Source organism: Harmonia axyridis, chromosome 3 (assembly GCF_914767665.1).
Source record: "Harmonia axyridis chromosome 3, icHarAxyr1.1, whole genome shotgun sequence".
Taxonomy (NCBI): Eukaryota; Metazoa; Arthropoda; class Insecta; order Coleoptera; family Coccinellidae; genus Harmonia; species Harmonia axyridis.
Window position 1 is genome coordinate 35,631,391 of NC_059503.1, and position 17,466 is coordinate 35,648,856.

At 35.1% G+C, this 17,466-nt stretch overlaps 1 protein-coding gene across 1 annotated transcript; it reads left to right on the forward strand.

Annotated features, from left to right (window-relative positions):
• The first annotated feature begins 7,773 nt into the window (after nt 1-7,773).
• Nucleotides 7,774-13,181, forward strand: LOC123676411 (dentin sialophosphoprotein-like). Its single transcript, XM_045612292.1, has 2 exons — nt 7,774-7,928; nt 12,657-13,181. Exons 1-2 carry the CDS (start codon nt 7,872-7,874, stop codon nt 13,041-13,043), a joined length of 444 nt encoding a protein of 147 aa, XP_045468248.1. The 5' UTR covers nt 7,774-7,871; the 3' UTR covers nt 13,044-13,181.
• Nucleotides 13,182-17,466: the final 4,285 nt, after the last annotated feature.

Here is a 17,466-nt window from a genome sequence, read left to right on the forward strand (position 1 = left end):
AAGCTGAAGTAGTATATGATCACTCTCAAGTATTATTAATTTTATTCTTCTACAGGGCATTGCAATAGCTCAAGTTCCAATGGCTACCCAGCAACTGCCAGGAATGGGAGGACAGGGTGGTGCAAGAGGAGGTGGAGGAGCTGAAGGAAACGTAGGAGGAAGTTTCGGACTCGGAATGAACGCAGGAATTGGTGGAAAAGCTGGAGGTGGTGTTGGTGGCGGTGCAGGTGGATCTGCAGGAGGCCAATAGGTAAAATAAAAATTTTGTTATTATAAATAAAAACAATATTTCACTTTCACTATTTTTATTTCTTCGACAATTGTTTCGACATAACATTATTTATTGTAGTATTGGATACTGATTTTAAAAATTTTGGGCATGTAATGGGTAATGACGGGGTTGACAATTTTTGTGATTTTCATATGAATAAACAGACTTGAAACGATATCCTCTACTCAACATTTTTTTAAGATTCCCAATAATTGTCAATCTCGTCAGTTTTCTCAAATTAATTTTTTTATGGAGTGTCCCAAATTCGTTCTCTAGTTAGTGGATCTCAGAACCCCTCTGGGCTAGTCGCTATAAAAAAACGAATGGCACATTTTCGGGCTCGATCTCTGAGATAATTTATTCCGTGACAACCCCAACTATATAAATTCAAGCTATGAGAGAAATTGGTAAAATGGCATGAAATGAAAAGATTTTATAACTTCTTCATTATTGTTGCTGTCAACATGAAACAAGAAGAATCCACTGGTGTAGTCATTTATTTTTTATTGCCGTTTTGAAATGATAATACAAACTTGTTTTTTTTCATGAAAACCATAACAATTTCTATAACGAATAAAATCGCTTTATTTTCTTCTTCAAAAATATATAAGACTATTGGTTTGAAAATTTTGAAATGGTGGAAAAATCTAACAGTGTTTAATCCGGAGACCTCGTTGGCCTCCGAATATTTTGATTATCTGAAGTTCACAGATTATTATAGGTAGGCATTAGGTTGATTTGATGTGTGGAACTGAAAATTTTGATAATTTTGATAGTTTGATAAGAAATTTATTTACCATGTTATATTTTTCTGAAAAAGGATAAAAAAGGGCAAATTTATTTTTATAGAAATTGTGATGGTTTACATCTGAAAAAATACAAGTTTGTATTACAACTTCAAAACTAATGGCAATAAATAATAAAAATTAATTATAACATCTTACTGAAAAGGGTGCCTATGGGATGTTTTTGTATCATCTTGATAGCACCAATAATAAAAAAGTTATGAGAACTTTTCATTTAACGCCATTTCCTAATTTTCTCTCATAGCTTGAAAACAGTTGAATTTATGAGGTTGCGGTTTTCACCGAATTAATTCTTCTGAAAATCGAGTCCGCAAATGTGCCATTAATTTTTCTAGCTTCAGGGGATTCTGAGATCCCCTCAGTAGATAACGAATTTGGGACACCAAATCCACATTTTAAGAACCTATTTTTTGAACACATGCTTCCTTATTGATTAGAGGCGGCTGCTATAAAGGTGACCATATACTGTGTGGATTTGTGTTCTGTGTTTCTTTGGTGCTTTATTGAATTTTTAAAAAATATTGTACTTCGTCCTTTTTCTGTTTTCTTCCTTCCTACCCACTTTTTGTACTCTCAGCGGTTCCTTCCGTGGTCTGCCTTCTGTCTTAAGTCTCTCTTAACGACCCAAGGGAGTGAAGAGTCTTGTTTCCTTTCCTTTTTCCTATCTGGGCATCAAATCGGTGAATAATTCAGCAAACATGGCACCACGAATAAATAGCAGTGCGGAAATATTTTGTAAAAAATGTGTAAAAGAAGTGAAAACTTATATAACGTGCACAAAATGTGACAGTACTTATCACTTCAGTTGTGTGTTGAAAATTCCTGGAATCTTTATAAACCAAGAAGTAGGACTGGTTTGTTGTGAAGATGTAATCTCAAAACTAAGTTCGTATGAGGAGGTGAAGCTGAAACACGAGAAATTAAAAGCGCGTCTAACAAGTTTGAATGAACAGCGTTTTGAAATTTCAGTTTCCCAGCTGCAAGATGTAGCTGAGACTGAGCCGAACATCTCGAATAATTCCTGTATATTTGAAAATGTTGAAAAGTCCGATGACAAGGATATTCATGTGGAATACCTGAATCCGATCATTGGAGTAAAGAACGAAATAATTGAGGAACTCAATGATAAAATAAAAATACTCAAAAACTATAATAATTTATTAGAAAATATCGGCGAAAAAAAATCGACCACTATTCCATCTATTGGACTTTCCACAAGTTTCTATGAAGCAACGCAGAGACCTCCGTTACAGTCCTCGATATGCGAAAACAAAAATTTGTCACATGGAGTACCTAAGCGTATGAAACGGATACTACTGAATGAACAGGTGTCAGCGAACCTTATCAATGAACAACAGACGTATATGAATGGGCAGATGTCATCGAACCCACATCAATCTAAAGATGATAAGAAAAAAAACATCGCTAAATCCGTGAAAGAGAACGTAAATGTCCCTGGACTGAACAAATTGAATAGTTCGAACAATTCTCGTCCTGGAATAGTAAAGGGTACAAGAACATCATCTGGAGAAGTATCGACGTTCAACAGCTGTAAATCTAAAATATGGTTGTATATTGGTAAAATTGAGCTGGGGACGACTGAAGATTCTATCCTAAATCATTTGAGTAAGATTTTTCCTAACCGGTCTTTCGTTGTCGAAGCCCAGCCAATAAGAGCCAACTCAACCAGCATGGCCTTCAAAGTGGGTGGTGACGTTGATCTACATGATGAGCTTTATAAAAGTAGCACATGGCCGGAGGGAGTAACTGCCAGGCGTTTTTCCTTTTTTCGAAGAAAAAACTATAATGAACAATAAAGATTATAAAGCTGAAGAACTTACAACACTAATAAATTTTAATTTGCAGTCTTTGGGAAACAAAATTGACGACGTCAAGTATCTTTTAGAGTCACGAAAAGTTGACATAGCCTGTTTCACGGAACACTGGCTTACTTATGATAAATTCACGAGAATAAATATGGGTGACTATGTCGTAGCTAGTTCTTATTGTCGAAAATCTTCGAGACACGGTGGTTCCGCTGTTGTCCTCCGAGTTGGCCTACCTTTTGGGGAGCTCGTAGAGGTTGCGTCTCACTCGATAGAAAGAGTGATAGAGCTTTGTGGTGTGAGAATGCTGACTCTTAAAATGATAATAATTTCAGTTTATAGACCACCATCTGGAAGTGTACCTGACTTCATTGCTGTCTTGACAAGAGTACTCGAAATATGTCGAGGGTCTTATCCAACGGATGGTGTGGTTTTTTCTGGCGACTTCAACATTGATGTTTCGAAAAATTCGAAGGAACAGGAACAACTTCTGGAGGCTTTCAAAATATATGGATTGGATCCAGCATTCACTGAACCTTCAAGGGTGACAAATGTGACTAAATCGTGCATAGACAACGTTTTTTCCGATATTGTTATAGCACCTAGAGAGAAATTTACCTTTGATCCACACATTTCAGATCATAAAGCTCAGATCTTCAAATTTCCAGTCAAGAAATCAACCAATCAGATTCCATATTATAAATTAAAAAGAAACTTCAACGGAAAAAACACTTCTCATTTCATTGAGAAGATCAAAGCTGAAGATTGGACGCTGTTGTACTCTGATGATGCAGCGGTTCAGTTTTCCAGTTTCCACAGCCGTTTGCTTGATATCTTTCATAAGTGCTTTCCTGAAGAAAGAGTAAGAACTGAACGCAGAAAAAAGTATCAAAAGAATAGAGAATTAGAGAAATTGAGGAATAAAGTAGATGCAGCTGACACAATAGCAAAAGTGAGAAAGGATGAACAGAGTAGACTACTTTACGAATTCTTGAGGGGGTCCCTTAGGTCAAAAATCAGGGAAACAGTGAAAGAGAAGAATGCTCTTAGATTAGCGAAAGCAAGCAATAAATATAAGGCAATGTGGCAGCTGATACGACAGGAAACAAATACTCAACCAAGAAAAACATATAGTAATTTAACATCAGATGACATGAATAACTACTTGGTATCGATTGGGATGAAAATAGGTGATAATACCCAAATTTCACTGGATGGATCGAGGGGACTACTCGAGAATAAACACGAACAGAATTTGGAGTCCATGTTCGTGTTTCCTGTCACAGAAGAAGAAATAATGCACCTCTGCAGAAAACTCAAAAGTAAGAATTCGCGGGATATATATGGAATGTCAGTGGCGCTTTTCAAGCAGGCTTGCCCTTTTCTTGTGGTACCACTTTGTAGACTGTTCGATGATTGCATGTCACAAGAAATTTTTCCTGACGAGCTTAAAGTAGGACTAGTTAGTCCTATTTTCAAGAAAGGTGACCCAGACGAATTTGCAAACTACAGACCGATATCTGTGTTACCTGCTGTATCCAAAATTTTTGAGCTGATATTGAGGGACAGACTGCATGGGTTCTTTGAAAAACATTCCATAATTCATGAATCCCAACATGGTTTCAGACAAAATAGGTCCACAATAACAGCCATGACGCAGGTCATTGAAACAATTGTTGAGGCGTATGAGAGAGGAAATGAAGTGGAGCTTACATGTATGGACCTGAGTAAAGCGTTTGATAGCGTAAACCATGAAATTTTACTGATGAAGCTTCATCATTATGGAGTGCGAGGTGGAGTGAATAACTTGCTCAGATCTTACCTTACGAAGAGAAGTCAGGCTGTGATATGGTGCGATGAAGTATCGGCTCTTGGAGTGTTGACGGCTGGAGTCCCGCAGTGGTCCATATTGGGACCACTGTTGTTCATCATTTATATGAATGATCTGTTTCGGAACGTCACCGTGGAGATGGTGGGCTACGCGGACGACACTGGCTATCTTAGCACCTCGAAATCTCGGGATAAACTTTTGAGGGAATCGATGGTGGCAGAAGGGGAGGCTTCGTCGTGGTTCTCGATAAATGGTTTGCTCTCCAACAGTGAAAAAACTCAGAAATTGGTGTTCACCAACAGAGAAATAAATCAAAATTCTCTGACATACTTAGGACTAGAATTTCAGTCATCTCTGAGTTGGAGTAAACACATCGACACTCTCTGTAGAAAGCTGTCAACGGCATTATTCATGATACGACGTATCAAAGAAATAGCAGATTTGTTGACAGCTAAACAAGCTTATTATTCTGCCTTTCACAGTGTGGCAAGCTATGGAATTATTTTATGGGGTCATGCTGGGGATGCCGAAAGAATTCTTGTAAAACAAAAAAGAGCCTTGAGGATATTATTTGACATGGGAAACACAGAAAGTTGCAGAAATATCTTCAAGAGGGAAGGCATACTCACGATTACTTCCATTTTCATACTTACATGTGTCAGTTATATCCATGCAAAGAGGGATAAGTTTCCAAAAAACTCAACATTTCACGATTATAATACACGTGATAAAGATAAATATGCAATACCCCGCCATCGAATGAAGAAGGAAGAACAAGGACACAATTTCATAGCTTTGAAACTTTATAATAAACTGCCAGACTTTTTAAAGACTCTGGGGAAGGCACAGTTCCACAAGAAAGTAAAAGAATTATTGCTTGAAAACACGATCTACTATCTACACGAGTTCCTCGCCCGATCTTAGCGTTTATATAGTGTATTACTTTATTTGTTGATTTTATCTGTATAATAATATTATGTTTTGTATTTGTATCTACACATCTATTATTTTAGATATATTATTCCATGTTTTATTGACGTGTCATGTAACTTTTGATGACTAGAATTTGTACATGAAATCTTTGTACAAAAAATAAATAGAAATAGAAAAAATATTTACGATTATATAACATGATCAAAGATTTTTGAAATCAGTATCCAGTAATACACATCAGTTATTGTCTCTACGATTTTTTTTTTACACATTTTAAGTTTTCATAGACATGCCATAAAAATTTGAAAAATCAGTATCCAGTAATACTCACATGAAGAAATACGATGAAACAATTGTAGAAATAAAAATATTGTTTTTATTCATAAATTCAAAATGAATTTTCGTCTAGTAAAGAAATGGAGTTGAAAGTTTTTAATTTCTGTAAAAACATTCTTGTAGCAATTTTTTACCAGAATTCAATGACTTTAAGTGAATTTTCAGCAAACTCATACTCAATGAGTTATCGCTACGAATTTTTTTTTCAAATATGACACCCCGTATATGTCTACATATTTCGATAGAGCTTACAACTTCAAAAATAGAGCATACTTGATATTTTCCTGAAGTCATGTACGAAGTCCCAACAGGTGGCCGGCTAGGTCGCCTGACCTAACGTCAATGAACTTTCACCTTTGGGAAAGATATAATCTTCCCCATAGACGTTAGATCAGGCGACCTAGCCAAAAATTTCTGTATTCGTGGAAAATACTGCAGCACATTCCTAAAGATTTGTTTTTGAGAAATTTAATTGTAATTCCAAATAGACATTGTTCGAAAATTGAAGATTATTAATCATCATAAAAGAAAATTTACCCAATGGCACATAAAAATTGATACGAGGTTCTTATTATGTTTGAAGTAATCATATCTCATTTGAATTAATTTGAAGATTAATTGATAAGAGTTTATCATCCACGATTTCGTGCCAACAAAGCAATTTTTCCGATAGGCTTGCTTATAAAGGTTTTTAGGATGATTTCGCCTTTCAAAAAATTGATGTAAATGATGTTGTATCGGGGCTCCCGAATTAGCTATTTAGTGGTGGGATCTTAGAATCCCTTTGAGTTAGAGAAAAATTGATGGCAACTTTTGAAAATTGGGAAAATTGGAAAATGGCGTGAAATTCCTCATATCTTCTTTGTTACAGGTGCTATCAACATGTAACCAACACATTCTATAGACACTTTTTTCAGTAGAATCCACTAGTGTAGAAAAAAATTTATATTGCTATAAGTTTCGAAATTGAAATACAAACATATTATGTTTTTTTAAATGTAAACCATATAAATTTCTGTAACGAATTGAATAGCTTTTTTCCACTTTCAAAATTATATTAAATGATATAAAAATTTTTTACCAAACTATAAAATCATCAAAAGTTTGAGCTTCACACTGTAAATCAGCCAGGTGTCTATCTTTGATAATCCTCGAACTTCAGATAATTGAAATATTCGATGGCACCAAACTTTCCGGATTAGATCTATTGTCACGGAAATGTTGAATATTTTTCTCCCAATATTATTATTATTAATATTAATATTCTTGTCTCAATTTCTATAGTTCTGATTATGTTATTAGCTTCAAATTCAACAAGAATCTTGAAATTGTTCTTTCACATCAACATCATATTCGTTCATAGCAATTAGAATTTTCTTATCAATACCAATCAAATCTTAGTTATCGTCCCGTTAGAACTGATTAACCTATATTTATTTTTTCAGATCCGAAGAAATATTATCATCTGAGGATATTTTTTCACATTATTCAAGAAGTAATGTTAATAAAAATGCATACCTAGACAAATTTTTTCATTACCAACCAAGCATTTCCATATGACTCTGATATCGGCATCAAATTGAATTAGAATTTTTTTCAACATCTAAGGAAATTTCCTATAGTATCAATAATATTTATGATTATAATAACAAAATATCAGTGCTGATACCAGAGTAAACGTCGACTTTTAAGTGTACAAGAAAATTTTCTTTCAATTATGAACCAATAATCATACTTAGAGATAGAGATATCACCATAATTATTCTAAATGCAGGCAATTTGGACCAGAAAGAACCTCAAAATGCGGCAACAATTTCTATAGTTGTCATTTCTAGAGATAGTGACCGTAGCAGGGTATATTTTGCAAAATGTTGTCCTTCAAATCTGTATTCACTTTCACAGCTATCATGCTAATTTCTATGAATGTAAGTATGTATATAGTTTGCAATGAAAATATTCAATCACTTGTGATTTACCAATATTTCCATCATTATATTTATGTTCAACGGTTAAATATCTATTCCACACCTAAAAAAACTGAAATTGCAGAATTTCACCAAAAAGAGTGCGAGACTGTTTCTGATCTTCTTATTATCCAAGTACACATCGTTAGAATAATCAGAATATCTGTTCGTATAATTAAATGTTTTTCATCGTAATCCTCCTATAAGTTTTATGCGATTTAAGGAAGAAGATTTCGTTGATTTTTGTTGTGTCATTAAAAATATTTACCCTGTATGTGTATTCATTTCGAAAAATGAATGTATGTGGTTGTAACCTGTAAGTACTCATCAAAATGATAATTCGAAAATTCAACACACCAAAACGAACAAAATCAGATGAATTGAATTCTGAATTAAACAATCTATTGATACTGATAGGAAATAAACTGCTCAACAATTGATAGGGATCACTTACTTGTTCTTTTATTTCTGAAATATTCACTCCAAGATTATAAATTTAGTCAGATATCAGAGTATTTTCAGTTGATAATATGGTTCACTTGAGAAAAGAATGAAAAAATGGAAAGTTGGAGAGAAAAAAAGACTTTATTAGGAACACTCAAAATTCTGTGTTTGAATAACATAAAAATTTTATGATGAAACCACAAGAAGGCTGAAGTTTCGGTTAAGCTAGTACCTAGTTGGTCCCCCACGAGCTCGTCTCAGGCATTCTACCCTACGAGGCATACTTTCGATCAAACGATTTATAAAATTTTGGGGCAAATTTGTCCAAATATCCCGTAAAGCGTTAGAAAGGTCCTCCAGGTTATTGATCGGTTGTTCTAAGGTTGACAATTGTCTAGACATCTCAGACCAGACATGTTCGATGCAATTCATGTCTGGAGAGCGAGCTGGCCAGTCCATCCTATCAATAGCATGAGTTTCTAGCGCTTCATTAACCAGACGACTACGGTGTGGACGGGCATTATCGTCAATTAAAATGGAATTCTCGCCCACGGCAGCCGCAAACGGAACAATTATGGGTTCAATAATCATATCGTGATATCTCTGGCTGGTCATGGTGGTGTTCTGCAGAACAACCAACTCTGTGCGTTGGTTCAAACAAATGCCTCCCCATACACATATAGAACCTCCGCCAAAAGCTGTTGTGGGTACCATAAACTGTTCTGCATACCTTCGACCTCTTTCCCTCCAAGCAAGAATACGACCATCGGAGTTGACCAAACGAAATCTAGACTCATCCGTAAATAAACATCGGCTCCAATCTTCAAGTGTCCAATTGCGGTGCTCCTCAGCCCATTGCCGTCGATGAACCCGGTGTTTCCTATTCAAACGGGGATGTTGTACCCTCCTACGTGCTCTCAAACCACGAACATGTAGTCGTCGTCTTACAGTCTGGTTCGAAATTAGAACTACTGTTGCAACTCTCAGTGATCTATTGAGCCGCGACGCCGGGTAAGTGGGATTTCTCCTAGCATTGAGGATCAAAAGACGATCTTGGGCAGCTGTTGTACTGCGCTGCCGACCTCCCCCATGAACATAAGCTACTGAGTCGTTTTGGATGAACCTATTCCAAGCCCGACTCACGACACTTTGCGAAACATTCAACCGCCGGGACACTTCTCGCTGGGACAAACCTTCCTGTATCCACCGTATGATTTGGTCCAGTTGCACAGGAGCCAAACGTCTTCTCGGCATGACTGCTAAGCTGATATTGTTCTCATTTCTTCATTTATTGTCACCTTATGTGTTTGAACGAGAGAAAAAAACAGATTTAATAACAAATACCACATTGCTTTTCACTCCACCTGTAACAGCCTACAGATAATAATCGATTTTGTGGACAAGAGCCGATGAAGTGAGGAAGACTTTGATATAATCAACTCAAAACATCTTACTTTTTCCTTAGAGAACATATAATGTACAGATATTCACGAGATAACTTGAAAAAAATACAAATGAAGAGAAGTTCATAAGTGATCCCTAGCAATTGTTGATCAGTGTACATTATAAATTAATTATATTCAGAATTATCATTGTACAGACCTCTCATCTGGTGTTCACTTGAACTGACTCGAAATGGAAGTGTTAGGGAATTCAGCACAATTCGCTTTTTCCTCATAAAGAAAGACATACTACAAAAATCCATAATAACTTGTAATCCCTGGAAGAATATAAAATTATGAAAAAAATATATGAAAACAAATGTTCATTCAGAAAAGTATAAAAATTAAAACCAAATGGCAGCAATATTAACAGACGTGAGTGAATAAGTTTTAAGAATTGCATACTTAATGACTGAAATATTACCTACAAAAATCGAATTCCAATTCTTATCAAATACAAAAAATTTAGAAACTGTAACCAGGTGATGATGCTCATTCAGTTTTCTCAATTGAAGCCTTATTATCTAAAGGCGTCATATTCAAGGTCAGGAAATAATCTTCATGAACTCAGATTAAAAATCGGAATATCAATTTTCATTGAATGCTTAACAATAGGATATAGTGAATGGTCATCTTATTTTATTTTTTGGACGAAAAATTGACAGGGTAAAAGTACTTGGATTTTTTGGAGAACATGTTGCCATACCGATAGAACAAGGAAACATAAATTTAGAAAGTTTCCACATAATGGAACAGTACCATATCGTTCGAGAGGCAGTGGCGTACCCGGAAGGGGGGGGTTAAGGAGGAATATCCATTATAAGTCATAACGCTCAATAATGTAATCGTGCAAAAATGAAATCAACGAATTCATCAACCAGCGGTTATATCAAAGACTCGATCTGATCCGACTACCGTTGGCACAATTATTATTAACATACAGACTATGAATGCCAAATTGATAATGAGATCCTGAAAGTAAAAGCTCCGAATTAATCAAAAAGAATCGGCGACACCCCTGATAGCAATTTTTCCAATTTTCTAGGACCTTACCAATAAATAATGTCATATTATTTCTAATTATCTCTTTGTCAGCACTTTGAATGCCATTACTTACTGCGTTAACATTTGACCTCATAAAGAAAATATATTTCGTGTTATCAAGATCTTATATGAGTAAGCAAAGTTCTTCGGAAAACTTTCACAAGAGATGCAGACGAATCTTCAAGTTTTTCGCGTTTGGATACAAAAACTGACACAGAATTCAATTGGCTTTCAGCTAAATAAAACGGAACTTTTTTCAAATTTTGTGTATAGAATGTGTATGTCGAATAGCCTGTAATCATCCCGATATCAAAAGTAATGGTTAAGCTTCTGTTCATCTGGAGTTATGTAATCAACAAGGCTTATCCAAATGTGTACTAGCTTTACTAACATTTCGAACAATATATGATTCCAGAACAATTCAATTGTGAGCATTCTCAACTTTGAAAAGGATAAGGAACTATTTTCGAAATTCAACTTCTCAACATCAGGCTCACGGCGTAGCAATGATGTCTTTTTATAGGGATTTGCCTACTTCCTAAGATGAAATTATTGATGAACCTCCAAAAAAATTACGACAGTCGATTTCCACAAGCCTCTGTTGAACCGAATTTTTCACAACAATATTTTTTGCCATGTTCAGAAGCAGATGGTAATCACTTGGTGCCAGATCCGGACTATAAGGTGGATGCAACAACCAAGCTCCCGGAGCTTCAGGCGAGTCACTATCGATAGTTTGGCCTGGCTTTGTTCTGATGAATCGCAATTCCCCCCATATTAGCCAAAGATGGCCGCTTCTGGGTGATTGCTTCCTTCAAACGCCCCAATAGTTATCAGTAAAGTTCCGAGTTAACAGTTGCACCGTAGAGGTGCAGCTCACAGTAGATAATTCCATGCCAATTCTACCAAACACAGCCATCTGACTTGCATTTTACGCCTTAATCGAAGGAAAACTGTGAAATACAACATATTTTTTGTCTGCTAGTGTCCATCTTTGACGTTCGCTTTGACTGTGTCAATCATCACAAAACTGTCTGAAAAGTTTTGATAGTACGAAATCTCATCTTTCTAACGCCATATAGTTGAACCAGATCAGACTTAAAAATAACTAAAGCCATATGATGCCAAATAATGGATTTCTTTTTATTAGTACACCTAATTAATTAATCCAGTAAAATTAGTAAAAAGCAGGTACTACGGAATTTGAGATATCCTGCCACAAACTCGTATAAACTTCGGACATCCTAAAAATTGTCTCAAAACCTATACATATATGGTAGGGTGTCCGCGACTAATAAAATCTAAGATCGAAGGTAACGAAATCGGTTTTTTGGATATTTCTTGCAAATATCTCGTTTTGTATAAGTTTTTTGTTATTTGTTGTTATTATCAATATTGTAGAAGATGAAATTTTCTACAATTCTTGTCGCAAAAGTTTTTCTATACTCTGATTCGTGTGACCTTTGACCTCAGATATTAACAGATAAATTAACTTTGAGGATGGTAAAATACAAGTTTAGCTGGGTATCTCAAATTCCGAGGTTGAATGGATATATGATACCCCTTATCACAATGCCATTATGAATCAAAACAAAGTATCAGTGATAAAATCTTATAAAAACTAAAGATTGATTCTCTCATCCCATCTCTCAACCCATCTCAACTGATGGAGCTAGTTACAACATTATTATTGGCACACATTGTATAATATTCTCACTTTAATCGATATCCCCACGATCATATGATTTCTACTTTTCAGGGTTTTGCCATTTCCAAGGAAGACGATTCAGAAGAATATGAGGATTCTGATGATTCGGATGATTCTGACGATTCTGATGATTCGGATGATTCAGAAGATTGTGACGATTCTGATGATTCTGACGATTCCGACGATTCGGACGATTCCGCCGATTCTGACGATTCTGATGATTCCGATGAATCCGATGATTCCGATGATTCTGATGATTCCGATGATTCTGATGATTCCGATGATTCTGATGATTCTGATGATTCCGATGATTCCGACGATTCTGATGATTCTGACGATTCAGAAGATTGTGACGATTCGGAAGACTCTGATGATTCTGACGATTCGGATGATTCCGATGATTCTGACGATTCCGAAGATTCAGATGATTCTGATTAAGATTCATTCCAGCGATGAATCGAAGGAAGTGATGATAGATGAAGGAGACATACAATTATTATCATCGAGGGGCAGTAACAGAATGTTTTCCATTGAGCATATACTTCAAATTATTTCATTAAAAATTTATCACTTCAATTATCCTTATTTCCCTCTTTCTATTAAGAGAAATTCAGCCCACCTGAAATTCAACTTTTCAGAATATTCAACTATATCATAAGCGATTATTTTTTTGTCTCTCTCAAGATGCCAAATGTTTTTTTAAACAAGAATACTATCAAGACATCAGGTTTTATGGATATAATATAAAAGATTGTAACGAGATTTGATTGTGAGAAATATGAATGAATATTTATTAGGAAGATGAACCTACTCTACTGGTGAAGTCAAGATCGACAGTTGTATTGGGTGTCTCAAATTCGTTGTGCAGTGAGGGGATCTCAAAGCTCAAATTTCCCCATCACTAGGCAACGAGTTTGGGACGATACACTGCCTTTCTTCGATTTGAACTTTATTTTCTTCTTTTCAGGCTATTGAAATACAAGCTTATTGTTAAATATGAGTTTTTACTATTTAGTTATTTTATATTTTTATTGATCGTTTATTAGCCTATTTATTTCATTCAATGCATCAATATGGTTGTTTGCTAGTATACATGGCCTGCAGCAAAAAGCTTTGGTCCTAAATGTACCTACAACCGATCGAGCCTACAACTGCATGCTGTCCTGTATTTCGTATACAGTGTAAGCCCAGTTAATATACTTCTTTCAGCAGTACCATGAGTATATTTTGACAGAAATTGTATAGATTTTGGTTGACTAAGATGAATATAATCTTTACTAAAGTCTATCCTGACGGATGATATGTCTGTTGGCCTGTTGCATACATTTGCGCTCTTCGGAAGCAGGACCAAATAATTTCGGTAATACAGGGTATAATATCTTCCATGTAGACCAGATGGCCGACTGGGCGACTGACAATCGACGTGCCCAAAGAATATTCCAGGGATGTGCAAAATATCCACCGTACCGAACGATAACCTTAAACTAATTATAACATTTTGAAAAAGTACCACCCATGCAAATTCAGAAGAAATGTAAATAGAAGTAAACTTTGTTCCGCAGGGGGACATTTCATACAGTTGGTTCGCATCAATTTTTATCAACCCTATGAGTGAGATAACAGAACCCCTTAAATCTTAAATATAGAAGAGGGGTTGAGTGACGCTTTGTGTTGAGGGTACATTGCCTTTTAAAAATTTCCTACACTCGACCTTCTTGGTTAGTACTTCTTAAAAATTAAAAAAAGAAGAATAGTTACGATAGCAGGACATTTTCACTATTAAAGATTTTCAAAAAAAACTCCATTAGTTAGTACAAAAATATTTCAAATTCGGCTTACGGTTTGGAAAACTTCAATTAGACTTCCTCAGCATGCTGTGGGCCGAGAGTATGATAAATTAAAGAATTTGAAATGATCTTTACGAGTGAACATTAACGAATTGAAATTTTTGTGTGAAATCCAACCACTTCATTCCGTTCAGTAGTACATAAAGTAAGAATTTCTTCTGAAACAGTAAGAAAGGCGATAAAGTTATACATATAAATGCTATACTGATGATTTTGATAGGAGGATCAATGCCAACCCAAAACTTTTGTTTAATATTTGCTTTGTAGGCAAGCGTACTTTTCTTCTTAATGGACGTGTTAACAAATAGAATTGTCTCTACTAGAGCGATGGAAACCCACATTTTTTAAGAGAAGGTCATACACGAAATCCAAAGAAAATAAACGTTTTGACTGGTATTTTAGGAAATGTACATATTGGACCTATATTTATTGAAGAAAACCTTACTGATAATATTTACTGGTATCTGCTCGAAGAAATTAAAAACATGTTAGAGAATCAACTCAATGAGGATAGCAATATGCTTTTTCAAGAGATGGAGCTCCACCTCAATACTTCCATCCAGTCAGGCAATGGCTCACTGATCAACGTTCTTTAAAACTTGGGGGGCTGAATTTAAAAATAGAATATATTCTGTCTATAAACCAATGAAGAACATTTTGAAAATCTTTCATAGTGAAAAATTTTCATTATTTTCATGTTTCATTGCAACTCTTGCTATTGTAACTATTCTGTTCTTTTTTTATTTTTTGGAAGTACTAAACTAACAAAAAAGTCAAGTGTATGGCATTTTTAAAAAGGCTATCGAATTACTTTCGAAACGAAGTGTCACTCAACCCCTTTCCCATTCAAGACTTTAGGGGTTTCTGTCATCACATTGATAGAAATTGAATGGAACCAACCGTATAAAATGTCCCCCTACGAACAAGGACGTAGAAATTGGGGGTGGTACTGAGGGTAATTAACAACCCCCTCCCCCCAAGATTGACAAAATATAAAATTTCGGACATCTCGCAAAGACGAAAAACGAGAATTTTTCCATAAAATGAACCAATAATCGTTATTCTTTCCTTTGAAATCGACACTTCAGTAGAAAAATCGGACTCCCTTATACGGTTTATGAGTTTATTATCGCTTTCAAGTACTTTTATTGCACTACGAGCTCGTCCGAGGTTTCTTATTTTCCTTTATCTATCCGCTTTCTCGGCATCTCCCCTTATTTGCCATCTATGATTTTTGCATTCGTCATCGGTATACACTTACCCATTATTTAAGGTTTTGTATCATTCTCATCACAAAATTTCAATACTGTAGTTATCAAAGAACTGAACTGAGTAATTGGCATCAAAAAATTGTCTGGGCTGTGTTGTACAATTTATTGTGTTTCATTCAAATTGCAATTCATTTGTGATGTTGTTTACAAATGAAAATGACAGAATTCCCGGATCATTTCAAGAAAAAAAGTCCTATAACAAGAGTCCAAAAATACTTCGTTTTTGAGATACAGGTGTTAAAGTTCAAGTTTTTCTCTCATAGTACCTTTCTTCACAAGATATTTAATTTGAATTGGCATAGATATCTAAATATAAAGTTTTCATCATGTAATATGCTAATTTTGAATGCAAATCTACAGGGTGATTTTTTTCTGGAAGGGTGCCCACTTCTTTCCTTCAGAACTATTTTTTTGTGAACTACTGGTAGTTTAGAAAAATTTAAGAACACACTCTGTTTCAGTACTTCTATTGTTGGTTTGTTGTAGTTTTATCGTTGCAATCGATTTCGAGAAAATTTTTCAAACAGATCAATAGTAGGTACCTAATTCTCAGGAAAATCCAAATTATTATATAAATCCAGTTAGATAGCTGTGATAAATAAGTTGATTATAAGTTTTGGTACTTATTGACCAATTACCAACTCTGTAGAGAAGATTAATAAAGATTCGATTTGGTAAAGCATCACAAAAAAGTAAGACTACAAGAAACACCCTGTATCTCGAAAACTAAGCGTTTGTGGTCTCATGTTTATGGGATATTTTATACTTGAAATTATCCAAGGAATCTCTAATTTTCCTTCGTTACTTCAATTCAGGAACACCCATTATAAAATATAAGAACAATCGAATTGGTAATAAAAAAAATTATTTCGAGTAATTTGGTCCAAACTTCGTTATCAAACTTCTTCGTCTCACATTACAGATATGTGTAAACGTTGTCATCAAACATTTTTTTTTCGATCTCCAATACCTATAAGCTTTTATCAACTGAAAAAATCCATCATATAAGTGTATAAAAATTTTCAATAAATTACCTCATGATATAAAACGATGGAAAATTATAGAACCTTCAAGGCGAAAAAAAAAGTTTTTAATCAATATGGAACCATATAGCTAAGGAGGTTATTTCATATAATTTAAATCATCTTGACACAGTTTATTTTGTAATTTTCAGAAGTTCATTGTAACTGCAAAAATGTAAGATGTGAAATAAAGAATTTATCTATCTATCTTTAAGTTGGCTTTCATCGTTAATTTATAATAATATCGATTTTAAATTGGCATTTATTACAGACGACGTCAATGAACTACTAGTTTAGTTCAGGGCAAAATTACAGCATTGCACTAACATGTTTCTCCATAATAAAATCAAAGATGCAGAATAACCCTGTCATTCGCTCGACAACTGTCAGTTGGAATGTTTGCAAATTCTCGACCGTAGTAGAATTTTCGAAGAATGCGAAGCTCTATACACTTCTAAATTGAACGAAACTAATCAAAATGTTCGGATTGTGTTCTTCCGGAAAAAAGTCAAGTTGTGGGAAGTCAAAACCAAGCTGTGGCAAACCGAAGAAGAAGAAGAGCTGTGGCAAGAGCTGCAAACGGGGTAAGGTAACCAGAAATGCTTTCCTCAATTTTCTTAGAGAATTCAGAATAAAACATTGCGATTGGCCGGTCACGAAGGTAGCTGTGGAAGGAGCTAAATGTTGGTGCAAGATGGACCAATGTAAACGCCAAAAATAC

Bases quoted from the DNA above. Each gene is read 5' to 3' on its own strand.
- LOC123676411 (XM_045612292.1), top strand. From the start codon at position 7,872: ATGTTGTCCTTCAAATCTGTATTCACTTTCACAGCTATCATGCTAATT. The intron at 7,929-12,656 runs GTAAGTATGTAT...TCTACTTTTCAG, and splicing joins TCATGCTAATTTCTATGAAT to GGTTTTGCCATTTCCAAGGA.